The following is a 21,287-nucleotide window of genomic DNA, read 5'->3' as shown; positions in this document are numbered from 1 at the left end:
CCCAATAATTGGATCAGAGTTTTGGACAATGGCAAGGCAAGTTTATTTGTATAGCACAATTTTTTACTAAGTAATTCCAAGTTCTATACAGAATAAGAAAGACATTTAAATCACAATGCAAACAAATCAAAACAGAAATAATCATCACAAAATTAACATAAAGGAGAGGAGAGAAGAGATGTACAATTTATTTGAAAATGCATCTTTCAATCATCATTTTCCCTTTCATTGTTGTCTTTGCTACACTAGTTTGTCCTTTTTTGCTCAATTGTCCTTGTCAAAACCTGCAAAGGTGTGAACAGTCAGAAAGAAATCACACTTCTTGCATCAGCTGAAACAGTTTACAAAGAGAAAGTATTAATGGTTTTATTGAATGAGACTGGGCAGAAGACATTGCAATGAAGGGCGTGGATGATTAGAAGGTGTTTAGGAGAGGTCTGCCCCCGGGGCCTGGACACTGGAGATGGTAGAGGGGAGGCTGAGGAGACTGAAGGGGACGATGAAGGATGAACAATGAGATGATGGGGATGATGAGAATATGAGGGGCTGCTGCACAAACAGAAGCAGCCGTGCATCTGTAATGGGAGTTTACGTTGGGCAGACTGGGTGCTGATTGGATGGGAGGAGAGGTGGCGAGCAGCGGGGAGGAGTATTTGGGGTGAGGTGATGAAGGTTGAGGAGCAGGTAAACTCTAGAGAAGCCGTGAGGTAGAAGTTAGATCTGAAATTACGCTAGCTCCTTTTCAGTAATCAATAATAATCTGAATCCAGAAATCAGATAATGACCAGATTTTTCAAGTGCAAGTAAAGTGTGACCAGTTTCAAACCAAATCATAACATGGACCAAAACAGAGCAAAGCAAGGTGTATACTAAATCTAACTGTGACTAACGCACAGGTGAATAAGACAAAGCAAGAACAGAGACACAAAACAAAATGTAAAAAAAACTATGATTGTACAAGTGCAAAGTACTACGAGCTGTGCCCATCTCAGTGTATTTTGAAAATATTCAGAGAAAGACCTGTGTGTAAGTCAGATGGATGCGTTCTTGACCTTTTGTCCACATTACATGCTCCACATAGACTGGTGTATTTTTCTGCTCTCGTCTCCACAGTGAAAGTGTAGCACCAGGTGTTTTGCCCAGCGGGTGCAGGCGGGACGGTTATTATTAGACCAGGCAACATTACATACACACAATGTCTACTGCTGCTGCAATACCTGTGTTTTACATTGTCAAGCTCAGTCACCTTCTCCCCATCTCCCGTGGTCTGCCCGCCTTATTTTAGCTGCAGTTTGGTTCTGAATCATTAGCGGTGAGGACGAGTCTTACCTGTGTAATACATTATACTTATTTAACCCAAAGCATATATACTGTACTGTATACCTCTAATGTAGGGGCATCCAAAGGTTTTTCCTCAGCGGGCTAAAATGAATGTGCATTAGTGGGTTGAGGGCCAAACCTAATTAAAGTTTGCACATAAAAATTTTCTTCTGCAAAGAAATTTATCATTAAATTGACTTTAAATATTTGGAAATAGACAGGATTAGCCTCGATCCCATCTCCTGACAGTCTTTTCAATGCAAACTTGTATCAAACTAGTTTATTCTTTAAATCTCAGATGGTCTTCCTGGGCCAAATTAAACCCTCTGGAGTGCTAAGTTTGACCCATGGGCCCCTCTTTGATCACCCCTGCTCTCATTATATTTGTCCTACTCTTATGAAACTATATGTCCCACAATGGGGAAATTTCAGTGTTGCAACACAGCGGACCAAGAACAACAAGAGAACACAAAATATGCAATCGAACGTAAGAACTATTTGAGACTGAATTGTAATCATTTAACTAGAATATTAGAATATACATATTATAGAGTTAAGATACAAAAAGGCATTGAAAATAATGATATTATTGGTATATTATATTGACTGGCTATAATGTACAGCTCCTAGAGGTGAATCATCACATAGAGTTACCTCAGTTGATTAAGTTATCTACTCATACAAAAATCCTTGTACAATATACACAGGGCGGTGTCTAAATGCTGCTCATACACCTAAAGGTTATCTTTGGTCTGAGAAATGAGCTGAAATGTCAACACAGGTGCCTCTGACCTCCTTCAGTTTATGCAAGTTTTACTTTTACATATTCAGCAACTTTGTGAACAAGAGTCTGTCAGAGTTTTGTTATGATAATTTACTTCTCTCAGTGTCTTGGACTGAAAATATTATAATTACACCCACAATGATGAATATTACAAGTAATAGCCATAATTTCCACTCGTTTAGGTTGAATAGATTGGTGCAGCTTTGATTTGATGAATGAAAATAGCTCCAAAAAAATGACTTCAATTTCAAAGAAGAACAGAGGAATTGCAGCAGATGTACATTTTGTATTCAAGTGGCGTATCAGACCGGACACCAATAGTGAAAGGGCAGTGTACCAGGAAGCACAATACAAAGTCAATGGGAGAGTTTCTAAAGTTCAGAGTAATCTTGTTCACCTTACACACAGGACAAATGGGCAGGAGCACACACTTACTGCCATCACGGGGGGGGGGTCTGCTCAACTGCACATTTTCTTCTTTTTCCTGGTCAATAAGAACACACATGGTCTCTTTGCAATTATAACAAAATAATCAAATTTATAAAGGTATTTCTTTGACATTAATCACATCTTTGGCATTTTGATTTATAGCGTGGCCAGGTACAAAGTGTTGACTATCTTGGAATGAGTTTCACAGTGTTCATATGTTTGTTGACAACAGTCTTAACATTTCATTCATTCGGAAACCCATGGATAGTTTCTGAAACCCAGTTCCATTATGTCATAAAAAAATCTTACTTTAGAAGACATAATTATGGGGGTGGAAAAAAATCACAATATGAATGAGTGTGATTTGTGGGTTTCTATCAAAGATATGAATATGCAGTAAAAGGCTATTAGATTAATTGAATCCGTATGTAGCTCAATATATCAAACCATATAATTTCAAAAGTTTGTGTGAGAACTCCTAATTCTGGTCCAATGTTTATAAACCAAAAATGTTGAAAAATTAATTTGCTAGCATCTGAGGTAGGGCATCCGATATAAAACTTTTTTTCTATACTAATATCATTTCTTATATGTCAATCAGGTCAGGAGCGCATAGGGATCGACTCTAAGTACGAGCAGGAGGGGAAGGTGCAGTTTGTGATTGACGCAGTGTATGCCATGGCCCATGCGCTTCACGACATGCACCGAGACCTGTGCCCGGACCACCCCTCCGTCTGCCCACAGATGGAGGCAGCAGAGGGCAAGACGTTGCTCAAGTACATCCGCAGCGCCAGCTTCAATGGTGAGTGACACGGCACATAATCACAACACAGAGACCGAAAGATAGAAGAAAGACAGGGTGAAGGATTATGCATGTGATGTAACAGGCACAGTGAAGAAGACATTATGCTTCTGGCAGCAATTTTTTTTTTTTTAAATTTAGGATTAAGGGATAAGCTGTTCCTGAGGGTCAGATAGTTATAATCTATGGTATTTGTGGATCTTTATTTATATTCAAATTGCAATACTGAAAAAAGTTGAAAAATCTTTTATGGTACGTCCAAGTAAATGCCATCACAACAAAGTGCCGTGCAGATGGACCACCTTAACTAATATACACTTCATGTTAGCAGGCAAAGTGAAGTGAGTAAATAGAAATTGGTGTAGGGAAAACAGGAATTCTGGGATCAATGGTATCTTGAAGGCAGGAAAATCAAGATTTCTGGAACATGCATGATACGATCTAAACACAACTTTGACTGTGTAAATGCACAGGAAAAAAACAATATCTACTGTAGTTAAATTAAAATGATTTAAATTAAGAACATTCTACTTTATTTGAGTAGATTCAACTTGACAAGTAAAAGAATCTACCAATGGAATAAGTGTGCTTTTCTTAATTCAAGCAATATTCGATTATGTTTCTTATTTTTAAGTGCAAAACGTTGTTGTTTTTCTTATTTTAAGTGTAGCAAGATGTGTTTTTCATATTTTAAGTACAAAAAAGTCTTATTCCACTGGCAGATTATTTTACTTCTTAAATAAAATGTACTCAAATCATGATAAAACTTTCTTAATTCAAGTCATCTTAACTTGGCTAGATTTTTGTTTTTTGCAGTGTGGGAAGGAAAACAATAATAATGTGGTTAAAAACTCTTAAAATTGTATTTAGCATAATATGTCTCCTTTAATTGTAGATTTGATTTAATGAGTTGGTCTAAACTTGTATCTGACTGTTTTTAATGTATTATTTTAATTTCAAGAAGAAAAAAATGTTGGTTTGATTAAAACATTTTCATTTCAATAAATTGTAATTGTTTTCTAAGTATTATAAATGAACAAACACGGCTCTACTGACAGATCATTTTGCTTGTAACTAGAAAATAACATTTATGCATCCATTTAAAGTTTCGAAATACTATAAATTAAAACTAGTCACATTTATTCAAATCAAGATAGATTCCAGTGATTTAATTCATTACATATCCATCTTTTGCAGTGATAGTGATAACTGGAGTTTGTATTCACTAAGGTATAAAGAATGTGTTGGCATTTTAAAAGGTATTATATACTTCACACAAACTGTAATAAACCTGCAAAGATTTCATTAGCTTCTTATCCTTGGAGCTGCTGCACTTTATAAAGGGATTTAATAGAAAGTATAAACTTCCTGTCTTCAGTGGGTCCCCAAAATATCCGCAGTCTAATCCACTGAACTTTTTGCAGATAAAGGCCACATATCTAGCCTGGGTTAGAAACAACTGATATAATCTGCCCTTAAAGTCAAACTGTTATTACTGCTTTGATCTCTTCCAGACCTGATGCCATTATTAGACCTATCACAACAAGAAATTATGAAGCACGCTGTATTACTACTAAAAATATAATGATAAATGATAATACTGAAACTACTTTTTGCCTCTGACACAATAAAAATAAAACAATATAATCCCAGTGAACCATTACTAAAACTAGAGTATCATTAAAAGGCATGAGCTGCAACAAATAAATATCTGAAAGAATAAAATATCTGAAATAATTAGTCATAGAATTTTTTTAATCAATACTCCACAGCTCTAATCTTATGTAATTACAATAAAAATAACAAACATCTCCTCACTATTAATGTAGAAAAGAAAATGTAAGCGCATTAAAAATATATAGTTCCAGCTTTCATATATGGAACGATAAATCAATATAGTGATTATCATGACAGGCCTAGTCATTATGTATATTAGATTATATTACATGAGGACATCTGTATTATTATTTATATTGTTTATAAAGAAACACATGTTTGTGCTTGTTCAATAAACTTTCTCTTTGAAAATCCTTAGCTACTTTATTTGAGTGCTTATATACGCTGGTAGACCATAGGAAGGAGGAGAAGGATGCAGATTTGGTGGATTCATTTACAGCTTCAAAATGAGAACAGTTTATAAATCTAGACAAACCAATGACAGGTATGCCTATTTGGATCAAAGACCACGATTACAGGATCTTCTACAGTACACAGTGTCTTCACAAAATGTTCCACATACGATTGGGTTTGTTTTACACAGAAATCAGCATAAAAAAGTTTGGAGAAAAAATGCCCTAGTTTCAAAGCATAGCATGTTCTTTTTTGTACATGTCTGGAAGCAGCTGGGATGTACAGATGGGATTAGATGTGAGGAAACTAGGAAATGCCTTCAAAGATTCTTCTATATACTGAAATGATGTAAAAACTACTATAGTTGCAAAAAAAAGCTTTTCATCTCAGCATTAGCAAAATAAACATTTGTGTTACACCAAAGATAACATGGGTTCGTTGATTCTTCTGTTTACATTGTTTATATTTAAAGAGCTGCTATACTGTATGGAGCACAATGAAAATATATTGCCCTTTGTGGCTAGATTAAACACTCCATAACTCACTATGTACCTTACTAATTAACCACCACACTGGGATGCATTTCTTAAATAAATAGTCTATTCATCAAAATTACAAAATGTGTCATACAAAGAGTTTAACAAATTGTATCTAACGTTCTTATCCTACAGGGGTTACTATTGCTATCACTACAAAATTACCAGATTTATTACATCTATACATTATTTTTACTTGGGGTTGTATTCATTATAAAACTGTACACGGTGGAATTGCTATAATGTGTGCTATATATCCTAATGCAAACACTTAAACATACAGTTTAAACAAGGAGATGACAGACACACACAAACAGATGCAGACAAATTAGACTTATGAATCCTAACTTGGGCACTAAGCGCCCATTGGGAGTGTGAGGGGGTGAGACGGGGCCATGTGGTAGGAAGGAAGTCTTCCTGGGACAGATACATTTATGTTCATTATTGAAATGTATTTTAGATTAGCACCAGAAAACGGGATTTAATAAGGATTCTGAACCACAAAATGCAGAGTTGTCCATTATTGAAACAACTAATTGTGTCTCTCCTCAGTTACTGAGGTAACAACTAAATCGCTAACTCCAGCAGTCTCTATGGCAGCATTCTCTCAGGTGAATAAAAGCCAATAGTTGTAATTGCATGAGCGGCACAAAGGGATTTTTCTCCTATTTACTTTCGGCACATTCAGGTGCTGTATTTTCCTCCCTGAGCTGACAAAGATAGAGCATCATTTCACCAGGGCCAAAATAAGAGCCTCACTATCTCCTGTGCCTTTACCCATGCGCTCCCACACCATTTTACTGCCAAGTCCAACTTTAGTCAGGAGAATCTCGCTGTACCTTACTGCAGGGGTTCACACAGGTACAGCGAGCACTGGTGGTACATCACACTCTCCTGGAAGGCACTCAGGAGTCTTAGCAGCTTGAGAATTTTAATTAGCAATTATGCTAGTGTTATTCCTGTTGGTCCTGCTATAGTCATTATTCAACCTGGATCTGATTTAAATGGGGTTCTGCCTGGTATAGTCCACAATGTTTGAAGCCAGTTACAGCTACTTACAGTTATGTTTAGTCCTTAACTTGACCTGGTTTAGTCCGGTATTGTCCATATTTTTAAATACTTTATCTACTTTTATATTTTTGTTGTATTTTCATTGGTCTGAATTTGATGTGGCTTAGGCCATGTATAGTGTTGGGATACTTTTTGTTTATATTTGTTGTTTTTACTTCTTATTTCCTTGGCTAAATCCGGTAAACCAAACCACATTATCTTAAACTAATGTGTGTTTGTGAGCTGATTTTGCAGCGGCTTGTGTTGCTCTCCCTGCTGTGCCCCTGTGTGTCTGAGGAGAGAGAGGCGCTTTAAAAAAGGAAAGAATAATGATGTGATAGAAGCGCAGCAGTGGCTCCCCGGTCCACCCACACCGCGCAGCAGCCCTACTATCCTGTCATGTGTGAGTTCACAGCCACATGCAAATGCATAAATCTTTCATCTGAGACAGAGCCTTCACCATGGAGCCAACGCACACCGTTTTGTTCCCTTGAAAATAACCGCAACAGAAAAAATATAGTGTGATTCATAATATCTTTTTAACTACTAATATGAAATGCTACTTTATTTTTTCCCTCAAAACACAAAGAGGAGCATGCCCTGTCATATGTGTCACTTCGTTTGCATTTTGGAATTTTCAGGCCATTTGCATTCCCTGAATAGAGTCATTTTACCAATAGTAGGACAAAACTGAATTTTAGAATTAATGTCATTAGTGTAAAAAGAAATTTTACTTTTTTCAGGCTTCGTCTTTTTACCCTGATAATCAATTATTTTAACTGTCCTATATTACGCAATTTGACTCTTATGAGCTGCATTATGCTGCGTTCACACCACAGCGTCAAAAAACACCCTGGACGCCTCTAGTTGGACACCTTTGCATTTGAGTTCATGCCATGGACCAACGGGAGAGAAACGGCTTCTGGTCCAGTCTGCGAGTCCACATAAAACACATCAGCGGAGGCGATCGGCAACAGTGGCGGTGTGTATACATGTATACCTGGTTAAATCCTGGTTTAGTCCTGGTCCAGTTCTGGTTTAGTCCTGGTTTAGACCTAGTTTAGCCCTGGTGTAGTCTTGGTGATGTATGCCCAACGCCGAAAGAGAAGAAAAAATGCAGGACGCCCTAGACGCACGACCACATAGACTTTGCATGTAAACTGGATACCTTGACGCTCCAATCTGAACAGGCCATTCGATTACAATTACCTATATAAAAAAAGATCTGGAGTTGTGTTTTGTTTCATTCACCCATGTGTGAGTAGCCCTTTATTATTAGTGAAGATGTGTAAAAACACAGTGCAACACTTTCTGTAGTACCACGTGACACCACAAGGTGGAACAGAGTGTTTTCAGTTTGAGAGAAGAACTAAATATGCAGGAATTGTGTTTTAAACGTGTGTGAATGAAACAAAACACCAAGTCATCATTGTAATAAGGAAACAACAGCATAACACAGAGAAGAAAATAGAATAATATAGGCCCTTTAAATGCCTACCACGCTTACACATAGATGCTACAAGACCAAGTTCAAGTTCAGCCACCTCTGTATACCAATTACTTCTTCTGCCGTCTTCTTCTTATACTCTTGGTGATAGCTTTTTGAAACACCCTTTGTTATGATTTATTATGTGCTGATAACCCTGTCAAAGCGGGAGTCAATACCTTGTCAGCATCTTTATATGTCATGTCAACAAGTCAAATGTTCTGTAAAGGCAGGAGTGACAGGTGGCAATAAACACCCACAGTGTCTGACTTTAGGTTGGATGTGAAAAATAAAGTTACCTCAAGAGCAGCTAAAAATCAATTCCAGTGCATGAAGTCTTCTTTCCTTTTGACTTGGCTGACTCATCTGCTCCATGTTGTGCAGAAATTAAAACTGCTGTGAGAGATTACTTTCGTAGAGTATGTGATGTGGCTGTTGACTGTGTATATAAATGGATATAACAAACAGGAAGTGAACATGGGGGGCGCTCCTGGCTCCATAGACCCTGGCTCCAATTGATTATACATTGAAAAATTGTTACCCCTCTCTCTGTAACTGCTGTAGTGAGCCTCATCGTTTTAATATGAAGCCCCAAATTCGCCCCATCACTGCTAGCCTCGTGAGCTTCATTTGACTCCCTTAGTTCGCGTCTTTTCAGTCTATGGATGTGGCATTCTGGGACCTCGACCTATTACTGGTTGACTTATCGATAATTGATCATTAAGAATTTTGTCGATTACGTTAATTTTTAATCGACAAACCGAATGTAGCTGTGTCACGTAAGGAGACAAGGCTGCGTCTGAAAGCACAAACACTGGAGTTGCAGCCTCACAGTCCCACGTTTCGGCTCTGACACACCTCCTTGGAAATCACTATACCACTCAGTGAGTGCGGGTACATGCACATCAGTATCCCGGGTATGATCGGATTTTTTGAATATCCTGGTTTCGTCACCAACATAAATAAAGTGAGTGAAATGACTGTTAAATAAAGAACTGTGCTAAACCTGCACACTTATGATCTCTGAAAACATGAACCATCTCCAACGTGATATACACACAGAACAGACTCATCAACATCCCTCTGTCACAGAAAGAACACTCATAATCCACTGAGTCATGTCCTTTAGTTCGACAGAAGCTGACCGCATCAGGGCACAAGGAGCGAGCTGTTTTTTCCAGTGTTTATAGTTTATGCAAATTAGCCATGTGATTTCTGTTTCTGTAAGACGTAAATAAATGTGCGCAAAGCTGCATTAAACACATTATAATCTCAAACAGGCTGATGTAGCTCTGTAGTGATTATGGTTTATATGCTGTAAAGTTTAGTTTATTTATACTGATAATGATGATAATTTTAATAGAATACATTTTAATAAAAATGTAAATGATTAATTGGAAGTCGTTTGTTAATTCTCCTGACGATCAAGAAAATTTAATTGAATGCCCATCCCTAGTTGTAGCAGCAGGTGACAGCGGAACAGTACAAATGGCCATTTAAAATCTCATGAGCAGATATCTATACAGTACAATGGTGTCACAAAGTCAAAAAAGATATATCTATAACCAAACTGATGTTTCATTTCAGTTTGTCAGATAGAGTTCTCTCTAAAATATACTACCATACCACATTTTTATTTGTAATGACTTTCAATGTATGTGTTAACTGCACATTTAAAGTATATTGTGAGTAAATTGTGAGGGTCAGAATAAACCTTCTATATTATAAATCCATTTGCAAATACTGATGATTTTCTGTTGAAGTGTAAAAAGTAGATTTGTAATTAACGTTCAATAAATGGTCACAGATATATAGAGCTTTACCCCAAGTTCCCCATCAAAGTGCTTTTTATCAGGGAAACATTCACCAGTGTACACAAACTCTGGCCTTAATGTGAATTGGATGTCTTGCTAAAGCGCACAACAACAGAATAAACTGGTGGAAGCAGGGATCAATACTAAACATAAAAACAGTGTATTAATCCTTATGACATAGTGACTAGTGCAAGTATTGTTTGAAGCTAATTTTACTTTTTTCCTCTCTCATTGTTTACCTGAGTCCTTGGCCTAAAACTTTTTTGAACACTGTTGGATGACAAATGTCCTTGGACAGAAACTGGAGAGAGATCAAATTCCCCTCTGCCTTTAAATGGAAAAGGTCCCGCGGCCTTGAAGCCAAAAGCCACAGGTTTTGTTCCAAATGCAAAAACACAACGTGTTCCCAAAAGTGAGAAAAGAACACATGCCTCTACTCCTGGTCTCTGAGCTGCACTTTTTATAGCCCAAGCTAATAGTGCGTTTAATTCCCCTGCTCGTGCCATCTACCCCCCACGCTCCCCAATACACACCCCTGTCCTATTTCAGGAGTGCTACTTCCATCTCTTACACTTAATAATGTACATATTTCTGTTGATGTATGTTTAATGAAATATTCTAGTAGGGGTCAATCATCTGTCCTTTTAAGTTGGAGGAGTATGCACCGTTTATTTAGTTTTGTTGGTTTGACCACACAGTTAAAGTTGTACTATGGATCTTGGTGGAAGGTACGCAGTATGCTTGTCTTCATGGAGATGTTATTGCTTTGTCTGAAATGCTCAACATAATAGAATTACATATCTCCATGAACAGGGGACGCCACCACCAGACCAAGTTACAAATTGGAGCGGTAGAGAGGTGAAATTCACTCACACTAAGAATTGAATTTATGGTATGAAAACAACTAATGCATAATGCCATCCTGTGGAACTTTCTCTTGAAAATAGAAAGTGGCAGACCTTGCACCAGAAAGGTTACATAGTGTGTGTGTGATATTTTGATATTTGATTCTTCTTCAATTTCACTGTATTTATTGCTTTTTCTACCAATAATCCTACTTCTTTTAGTGAACACTTTCAGAGCCCTTCTGGGGACTGGTGTTGCGAAATAGCCAAGGCTATTTACACTGTGATACCTGCATCAGATTACTGAATTGTTAATCTATGTTTGTTGTATCTGCCCCTATTCATATAAACAATAAATAAATAAATGCACCATTGCACCGTTACACCATGCATTTTTTACCTGTTGTTACTGATTACTGAAGACTGATGAATTGATGAATTGCAGTAATTAGGCCTAGGTAGTTTTTGGGTTATTATTTGCCTGGGAGCAAGGTAACACTAGCTAGTGTCTTTCTATAACTGTCCTTTGCAGAAACAGTTATTTCAAAAACCTTGGCTTCACATGTGTAGATCTATTAGGCATGCCATAACTAAACAGGTTTTTTCCATTGTGTTCTTGCATTGTGCATGACAGACATGACCTCCTCAGAGACGCAGAGTTCATTTATAAACTAAAGCACAACCACTTTTCCCATTAGCGCATTCATTCATACTCTGCTCTGAAACACGCCTCGTGTTGAGTGACATTTGGATTTGCACTTCCTACATTCAGCCTTTGTTGTATTATTAAGAGACTTGCACCAGACCTTTACGTGTTAGAAAAGAAAAACGATTATTTCAGGTGTCTTTCTTCTAATTAGTGGCGTCCTCGGTGCTCGGCTTGAGACAGGTTGCTCCATGCGGTGAACAGATGGGGCCTGTATGACGCTTTGGCTGACCTGTTTATACTCCTTATGTCTCCTGTTGTTGTCCACGAATACATTTATTATAAAGAGATGTGTATGCCTAATGATGCAGAAGGCACAGTGTTTCCCATAGGTTCATCCAGTCCAATACTTTTCACTTTTTATGTAGCATATTTCATGAACAAAAACCTGTTTCCTATCTGCACAATACAGATTTTAAAAATACAAAGGGAAGATAAGATAAAGCCCTATTTAACTTCATGAGTCCTCATTAAAGGTGCAATGTGCAACTTTTCTGAAGGAGGGTCTGCCATCAGCTTGTCTCATGAAGATGTTGTTGCATAACCTGGGATTTTCCACAGTACAGAATTGAATGAATATATCTTGTGTCTATTTCATTACACATGTTCTAATTTCTTACAACTACAGTAAAAACACTTGTTATTACTGTGAACGGGCCCACTTCTTCACAGATCTAACATGTAACTTGTCCTTGTGATGTGCCCTGCTTGTTTCCATGGAGATCAGTTAAGTTAAATAAAATGTTTACACTAGAGTAAATACATCAGCTGGCCCTTGAACCTCAAAGCATGTGCGGGGGTGTAAATTTTTGTATTATTTATACTAAAACTATGGTGGCGTAAGCGATCCATATTTAAATAATTTTATTGAATACAATATTTTGGCATATAAATGACAGCTATTGCCTCTACTGAAGAAAAAAGCATGGCTGTAGATAAATATATATATATATATATATATATATATATATATATATATATATATATATATATATATATATATATATATATATATATATATATATATACATGTATGTATGAGTGTATATATATTTATTTATTTATTTATATGTTTATGATAACACTGCCAGCCTAAAGTATAATTTATTTTACCATTTGTTTGCTCATCTGGTTTTTAGACTGTGGGGGTGAATATTAGACTATGGGGAGTCACCATAGTCTCTGCTATTAATGGGAAACACTGAGGCATACACTCACTCACTGTTTAAAAGGTGCTCCCCTGCATCTAATAAGACATCAGTGAAATCACTTTTCTTGGACTTGTCTGCTTTCGTATTCATTTATGCATCGATCTTTATATTCCATGGATATTGATTGTGACAAGCCAAGGACAAATTTCTAGCTTTTACGTTTAAGTTTTGAGGCATAGCATTCTACTAACAGCAATATGAGTCATTTTGTAGTATTAGAAATAGTTTTGCATTGTAAGTAGCACTAAGCAGTGGTAACGGTTATAATGAGATTCCAAATCTCAGCAGGACTTTCCATCTTAAATAATTAAATAAAACAATATTGTATTATTCCCAGTAGTGGATGTTATGGCAATGATTTTAAACATGTAGCTGACATAAGTTATTAACACACTTTTTTTTTTCTTGCAGCTTTTCTATGTAAAGTGTAGATATGGTTTTGCTAAGAATTTAAATGGGCCATTATTCATGTTTCTCTTATTAATTCTCTAAGCCTGTCACGATCTCTCCTTACACACGTCTAACACTGTATATAGGTGACTAAATTCACTGGATTTGTGAGATGTAAATGTGAGCGTGATTATCTTGGAGATTGAAGAGCCTGCCTAATAAAGCAGTTCAGTGGAAAAAAAAAAAAAATGCAAATGTGTCTGGTTGCTACTATACTTATCCATATAGAACAGGTGAGGCACTGTTAGATTGGCCAGTGGGGAGTTCTCGTTTTGTATCTAACTGTCCTAAAGGTACATGCTATAGGTCAGGCTGTTTGAAGGCGCTAACAGGAGCGAACACACGCACCTCTCCCCTGTGTTCATGTGGGCTGCTCCACACAGCCAGGGGTCAAAGGTTATGTTTTCCTCATATTAGCAACCAGGAGCAGGGACCTCCATCTAACACATGTGCCTCTGTCTGCTCCCGCTCTCTTTCTGTAACAGGAAGTGCAAACACCTCTGTCGTGTTTAACAAGAACGGAGACGCCCCAGGACGCTATGACCTTTTCCAGTTCCAGATGACCAACTCGTCCGGGCCAGAGTACAAGGTGGTGGGACAGTGGGTGGAGACGCTACAGCTAAAGGTAGGTGTTCATGTACAGTATGCAAATAACTCTCTCTCTTGTGTCAGATCATTCATGGGTTTCAGCTCCCTGTTGCAGGCAATGTTTTTAAGACTCTTAAATTGTAAATTGCTACAGCACCAGCTTAATGTTTCATTATTCTGAAACCCCCTGGATAAACAGACTAGCTTGACATAAAAATCCATAAAATATTATTGCAACACTGTAGATTTCAGGATAGGTATTTTGTTTTTGTTCCGTTTATTTTGTAAAGATGTAATGCCTACACCAGGGTTTTTACTAGCTGAAGGATAAATAATTATCCAAACTCTTACAACTCACGTGTCTAAAATTCTACATTTTTAACGATTCTTTAAAGAGCCCATATTACGCTATTTTCTGACCTATGTTATAATGTTATTTCCTCATTAAAAAACATGCCAATAGTTTTGTTTGGTTTCATCTACACTTGTTTAACACACAAACTCTGCATAATTAGGCTGAGTTCTTCTCTTAAACTGAAAACACTCCACTGTGTTTTTAAACTCCATACACCTTCACTAGAAACATTTGGATAATTTCAGCCCTGGAATTGTAAATCTCTATTGAACAAAAGGTAAAAGGAGCTGTTAACTTGAAAACTACAGTTTCATGACATCACAAGGTGGAAATGAGCATTTTGAGCTTTGGAGATGTAGAACGACTAATAATATAGGGTTACTTAAACATGTGTGAATGAAACAAAACACAACTCCAGGTCTGTTTTTGACATTTTTAGCATTGCTTAAAGAGTCAATTTTACTTAATATAGGACTTTTAGACATTTTTTCGCAAATTGTGCTCCATGTAGCCTACCACAGGTGGGCTGCCTCTGGTCGTAAGCAGTCAGAGACAAATTTATTCATGTCTTGAGTCATAACCATTTTAGGTTAATCATAATTTGCAGCTTTTATTTAAAATAAAAACATTTTTATTCTTGACAGGGAAAACTAGTGCATTTCCAACAAATCTCTAGGTGCAGTAAACAGTCAAATACTTTTGAACACCTTACAAAACAACATATTGTATAGGGTAAATTGGTAGATAGACTATAGTGAATACTAGAGATGTATTTGAAGTGACTTGTTCTTTGTAAAGCTTAATATAAGAACAGATATGACTTAAGGCTTCAGGAATAGCTTAAAAGTGATGTCTCAAAGAATTGTACAGTAAAAAGCAGTAATTCAGTGAGAGTGGGAGACAGACAGTTATGTTCTAGTCTTGTCAAGGATCGCTTACATCTTGCGTCAGACCTCCCATCCACAAAGATAAAGGTGAAATTAAGAACTTTTTTTTTTACCAAAGTGTCAGGCTCTGGATGGGCTGTTCACTCTTTGGCAGTGGTGAGATGTTGTCAAAACCTGACACCTAAAAGCTTGGCTCTCATAGATTTCGCACGGCACTGCTTTCCAGGTTTCAGCAAATATTGTCTTGAAACAAATATGAAATTGTGTCACTCTGTGTTTGATGTCTACTATATGAAACTGTGGCTAGGATTATGGTAGGGGTACGGATTGTTTCATCTTGTGGGTCTGTTATAAGTTTAATTCCAGTGTGCAAATACAATCTCCCATCAGCGCAAACACATTTCAAATCAGACAGAAATCTACCAATAGCCCGGCCTCTCAATATTTAGCAATGATATTTTAGCAAGTCTGAAATTTCTTTTGCTTGATAGTGGCTGAAACATGGCATGAATCAAAATCATATTATACAGCTTTCCTATATTATTCAAAATTAACTCATGTGAGCTTTAAGCCAAGAATGTTGTTACTTCATCAAAATTATAGCCGGAGTTGTGTTTTGTTTTATTCACACGTTCGAATAATTTTGCATTATTAGTCTGTCTACATCACAAAAGCTCAAAATGCTCTGTTCCACCTTGTGATGTCATGAAGCAGCAGTTTAAGTTAACAGCTCCTTTTACCTTTTGTTCAGTAGAAATGAAATTATCCAAATGATTTTAGTGAAGATATATGGAGTTTAAAACACAGTGAAGCACCTCCTGTATTACCACATGACATCACAAAGTGGAACAGTGTTTTCTGTTTGAGAACTCAGTCTAAATATGCAGGGTTTACGTGTTAAAAATGTGTGAACAACTCCAGGTGTGTTTGTGATGAGGAAATAACATAATAATATAGATCAGAGAATAGCGTAATATGGGCCGTTAATTATGACCATTGCATTTTACATTTCATTCTATTATTCCAAACTAAATGTCTGTCAGTTCTTAGTGTTTTTTGTGGAATGTTTTGTTATACTGATAATAGCCCTTACAGGTTGTACAGTACAGAGATTCCATTTTCCAAACACAGACATTGCTTTATGAGTGGTTTGAATGACAGATTATCTCTTCATCATAACACCTGTTAGTGGGTGGAATGAATGGACATCAAGTGACCAGTTTGTCCTCAGTGTTGATGAGTTACAGGCAGGGATAATGGCGTACATATTTTTGAGGGGTGGACCAGTCAAAATCTATCATAAAAGTTCAGGTGACGCATGTGCAGGAGGGAGCTGTTTATTTGAGTGAATAAAACAGACAAGTTGCAGAAGCTTGAATAAGTGAAGACGTTTAAACTGGCTGAGCACTATAGGACAGTGATTATAAACACATGCATGGTACAATATTGACAATTTTGTACTTGGATTTTTAGTTGAGGTTCAGAATGTGTGGATTTCTCCCATAGACTGCATAAAGAAGTGAACTGAGGGAGTGTGACGTTTGGCTCCATTCAAATGAAGCTCACAAGGCTAGTAGTTATAGAGCGAATCTGAAGCAGAAGTTCCATATCAGGAATGGGAATTTTGACAGACAAAATAGCGAAATAAACACCAAGATAATATACCGCTGGTCAGAGTCCTGCACGGGTCCATTTTTGGAGACCCGAACAGTACAGCACCACACCCACCTGTTAACCCAAGATTATATCATAGTTAAATACGCACCCGCCCGTACCCATTAACATTTCACTCGTTACCCGCACATGCCCGTGATAAATCAGGGTCAGCCCATTAGTCCAACAGCCCAATAGTGCAGGACTAAACCAGGACTGAACTAGGACTAATCCTGCGCCATGTCATGATATACACGACACAAACCGCAGAGCCGATCACCAGCACTACGCCAGGACTGAACCAGGACTGAATCAGGACTATACCTGGTCTAAACGAGGACTGTACCAGATCTAAACCAGGACTAAACCAGGAGTGCAGCTGCCGACCCAGTCACCTTCACTGATGTGTTTTACGTAATAAATACACTAACGTCACTCTCTCAACCTGGTCTGCCATCGTTCTAGGAAAAGACCAGGAAATGGCCCTTATTTCTAGGGTAATGAACGCTCTGAACGCACATCAAGAATTTTTTCTCCCGTTCGTCATTCACTTGATTCACCAGACCCGTCCGTGTGTAATCACTACCCACCTGCATACCTGCCTGTAAAATTCCAGAATGTTATAACCCGCCCATTTCAGCAACTATTTGGTACCCGACCCGGTGCAGGACAGTGCCGCTGGTTAATATGAAAATTTTACGGCCAAAATGGTGAGGCTCACTGCAGCAGTTACAGAGAGAGGGGTGACAATGTTTCAATGTAAATCAGCTGGAGCCAGAGTCCATGGAGCCAGAAACGCCTCTATGCTCAAATAGATCTGTGAAAGCAGCTGTAGATGGGCAAAGGGGCAAAACACGTACCTAACCTTACTTACTATACTACCTTTTTGAGTTTTTATTTTGTTCTGAATCCGAAAGTGATCCCTCCACTGAAGAACACCATAGGACATGTACACGCATTATTATGTACCACAAAAACCCTTATTTGCCATCTATATCAAAATGCTTCAGTGATAATATCAGGTATAGGAATAGTTCAATCTCTAGGAGCTATCATAAAAGTATAATTTTATTGCACAAACACAGTGTAATATTGGTGTTTGGACCCAAGAGCTGCAGACATTGTGCGATGCTCCTCTTAAAGCTCGAGGTGTGGCTGCTACCTGCTGTAATACATCTGGCTGTCACAACACACGAATTGGTGTGGGTGATTCATACGGACAATAAAGAAAGCGATGAGGGTTTTATTTTATTTTGGGTCCCGGTCATGGATTGAAACTGTGCTTGTAATAAGATGAGAGCAGAGCTAAAAATTCAGCACAAATGTAAGTCGGATAACAGAAAACATGACATTTACATAGAGATGAGGTAACATTTGCATAATGGCTCTCTGGATCCTAAGAATTAAAGTCAAACAAATGGATTTGATGGTCCAGGTGGAGCATCGTTTGCCGCTGCTGTTCTGAGCGCAGTCAGATTACAAACACTGTCCTGGTGGGAATGACATTATGCTGCTACATAATAGATAGATTTGGAAAGTAATTAGAAACATTTACTAAAGTAATTATTTTAAGTAATTTACATTCACATGAAAGATGACAGAAATGAATATGGCTCCATCAGATGGTTGACAACCATAAGTTTTTTAGTTTTTTTATTTTATTTTGAAATTATACAAAAAAAAATAAGGTCCCACAACTCACCCCTCTCCATACACTCACACACAAAGCCACACACACGCAACACTGGGCAAACAAACTATTAACAGTCAGTCAAGTCCAGTCCTGTCAAAAGCCATAAGTTCTTTATATCCACTTTTCTTTCTATTATAATTGTCATTTTTTATTATTTTTTTTCAAATGTATTCTGGGTTTTTATAAAGCTCAAAAAAGTAAGATTTCATTCGGGACTAGGTCATTTTCCTAGGTAAAATGTAAAAATACAGTTTATTACTTTAAAATTGTATAAAGATTACTGTCCCAACCTTTTTTGATGAAATAGTCACCAAGTTACTACAAGTTATGTATTGTTTAGAAGTATCCCATTCTTATCTATTTATGAATTGCTACATAGTAATTCTTTTTTTTTTTTTTTTTTAAACCATAATAAACACAAATATAAGGTCAGACTAAAACAAAGTTTATGTAATGATGTTAAAAGGCATAGAGATTAACAGCAGACTGAACTATATCTCAATACAAATGAAAAGTACAGCGCTGGTTTGAGTCCGAGGTGTCAAATCGTGGCTGCGGTCTCCATGGTGACGCCGCCGATGGTCTCATTACTGTTTCCTCTCTGTGTGTAATCGGGAGCTCTTCCAGTGAGCACCGTTCATTGTCCAAATAACAAATGGCACCTTCATGCCCTCAGATAAATGGCAGATGATAATCGAGCCAGACAGCACAGAAACAACATATTTGTCATACAGGTGCACACGAAGCTAACGATAGACACCAGGGATACGCGTATGTGTTTGTGTGTGCGTGTGTCTGTATGCGTGCTCTTGTGTGTGTGTGTGTGCGTGTGTGTGCATGTGTGTGTGTGTGTGTGTGTGTGTGTGTGTGTGTGTGTGTGTGGGAGATTGTGGAGCTGCTTTTATTGGATGGTGCCACTTTTAGACACTTGAGTATCTGTGGTTCAGGTGATACATTAGTGTAGCTCTCAGACTTAAGTGGTTATTACTACACAAAGCATATGGGGAATGCTGTTTTTTGGGTCAAAACAATATTGAGGCAGACAATATGATACATAATAGATTATGGGGTATGTATAGATAGGGAGCTATATTGTGTCTTTTAATATTTGTGTACTTGCTTTTACCACAGTAGAAAATACAGAAAACAATATATGTATTTTTGCTCAAGACAAATGTCCCCAGTGTGGCATAATACCTTAATTTACATTTATCAGATTTTAATCTGCAACAATAGCACATAATTTCAGCTGAATTAAGTAGTTCACTATTGTAATTTACCATTTAATACTGCACCGTGATACATTGTGCTAAACTTTTCACAAATTCAACATATTTCTTCACTGTAAGCATATTGTTTGAAACATTGTCTACTATTAACAGTACAGTACAAGCTATTAAAAACGTGTGTTTTTTAATCAGTAAATGTTAGGAAAGAGAAAACTCTTGCACTGTCTCTCTTGTAGCGCCTGGGATTTATTCACTGAAAGTGACAACATTTCAGCCCTTGGCTTTCATCAGGCAAAATGTTGTAAAATCAGTAAATGTAAGAGATATTCAATACTGAGGAATGGCATCAGTACCTGTGTCATTCTGTCTAAATCTCATCCTGTATCTTGTTTTCTCTCAGGTGGAGGAGCTGCAGTGGCCCGATGGGGACCTGGATGTGCCCCTCTCTGTGTGCAGCCTGCCCTGTAAGACCGGAGAGAGGAAAAAGAAGGTGAAGGGCAAACCCTGCTGTTGGCACTGTGAGCTGTGTGACGGCTACCAATACCAGTTTGACGAGACCTCCTGCCGCCTCTGTGTGTACAACATGAGACCCAATGCCAATCGGACTGCCTGTCAGGCTATTCCCATCATCAAACTGGAATGGCACTCTCCCTGGGCCATCATACCCGTCTTCCTCGCCATGCTGGGGATAATCGCTACTATTTTTGTCATGGCTACATTTGTACGGTACAATGACACGCCTATAGTGAGAGCATCCGGGCGAGAGCTAAGCTACGTGCTGCTAACGGGTATCTTTTTGTGCTACATCATCACTTTCCTCATGATTGCAAAACCAGACGTTGGCGTGTGTGCGTTTAGAAGGATCTTTTTAGGGTTGGGGATGTGCATAAGTTATGCTGCTCTGCTCACCAAAACTAATCGTATCTATAGAATTTTTGAACAAGGAAAGCAGACAGTTACAGCTCCAAGATTTATTAGCCCTACGTCACAAATTGCCATCACTTCTAGCCTCATATGTGTGCAACTTTTAGGCGTCCTGGTGTGGTTTGCTGTGGACCCTCCCAACACTATAATAGACTATGATGAACAGAAAACTATAAACCCGATGCTGGCTCGCGGTGTACTCAAATGTGACATCACAGACCTCCAGATCATCTGCTCTTTAGGCTATAGCATTCTGCTTATGGTCACATGCACCATATACGCCATCAAGACGAGGGACGTACCGGAGGACTTCAATGAGGCAAAACCTATTGGATTCACCATGTACACAACCTGCATCGTCTGGCTGGCTTTCATCCCCATCTTCTTCGGCACAGCTCAGTCTGCAGAGAAGGTAAGTCTTTTGAATATAGGACAAAAAGTGACAATAATTAATT

General features: G+C 37.9%; 1 protein-coding gene across 1 annotated transcript in view; it reads left to right on the top strand.

Moving 5' to 3' along the window:
* LOC110158052 (metabotropic glutamate receptor 7-like) overlaps positions 1 to 21,287 on the top strand; it is an 85,111-nt gene that overhangs the window by 32,144 nt on the left and 31,680 nt on the right. The window contains exons 5-7 of the mRNA XM_055165953.1: positions 3,135 to 3,335; positions 13,989 to 14,128; positions 20,309 to 21,244. Coding sequence (XP_055021928.1) covers positions 3,135 to 3,335; positions 13,989 to 14,128; positions 20,309 to 21,244 — 1,277 coding nt within the window. The remainder of the gene's footprint in view (positions 1 to 3,134; positions 3,336 to 13,988; positions 14,129 to 20,308; positions 21,245 to 21,287) is intronic.

Source organism: Boleophthalmus pectinirostris, unplaced genomic scaffold, assembly GCF_026225935.1.
Source record: "Boleophthalmus pectinirostris isolate CB_2022bp ecotype Guang Dong unplaced genomic scaffold, ASM2622593v1 HiC_scaffold_8, whole genome shotgun sequence".
Taxonomy (NCBI): domain Eukaryota; kingdom Metazoa; phylum Chordata; class Actinopteri; order Gobiiformes; family Gobiidae; genus Boleophthalmus; species Boleophthalmus pectinirostris.
Note: the sequence above shows the minus strand (reverse complement) of the source record. Positions and strands in the feature narration are given on the sequence as shown.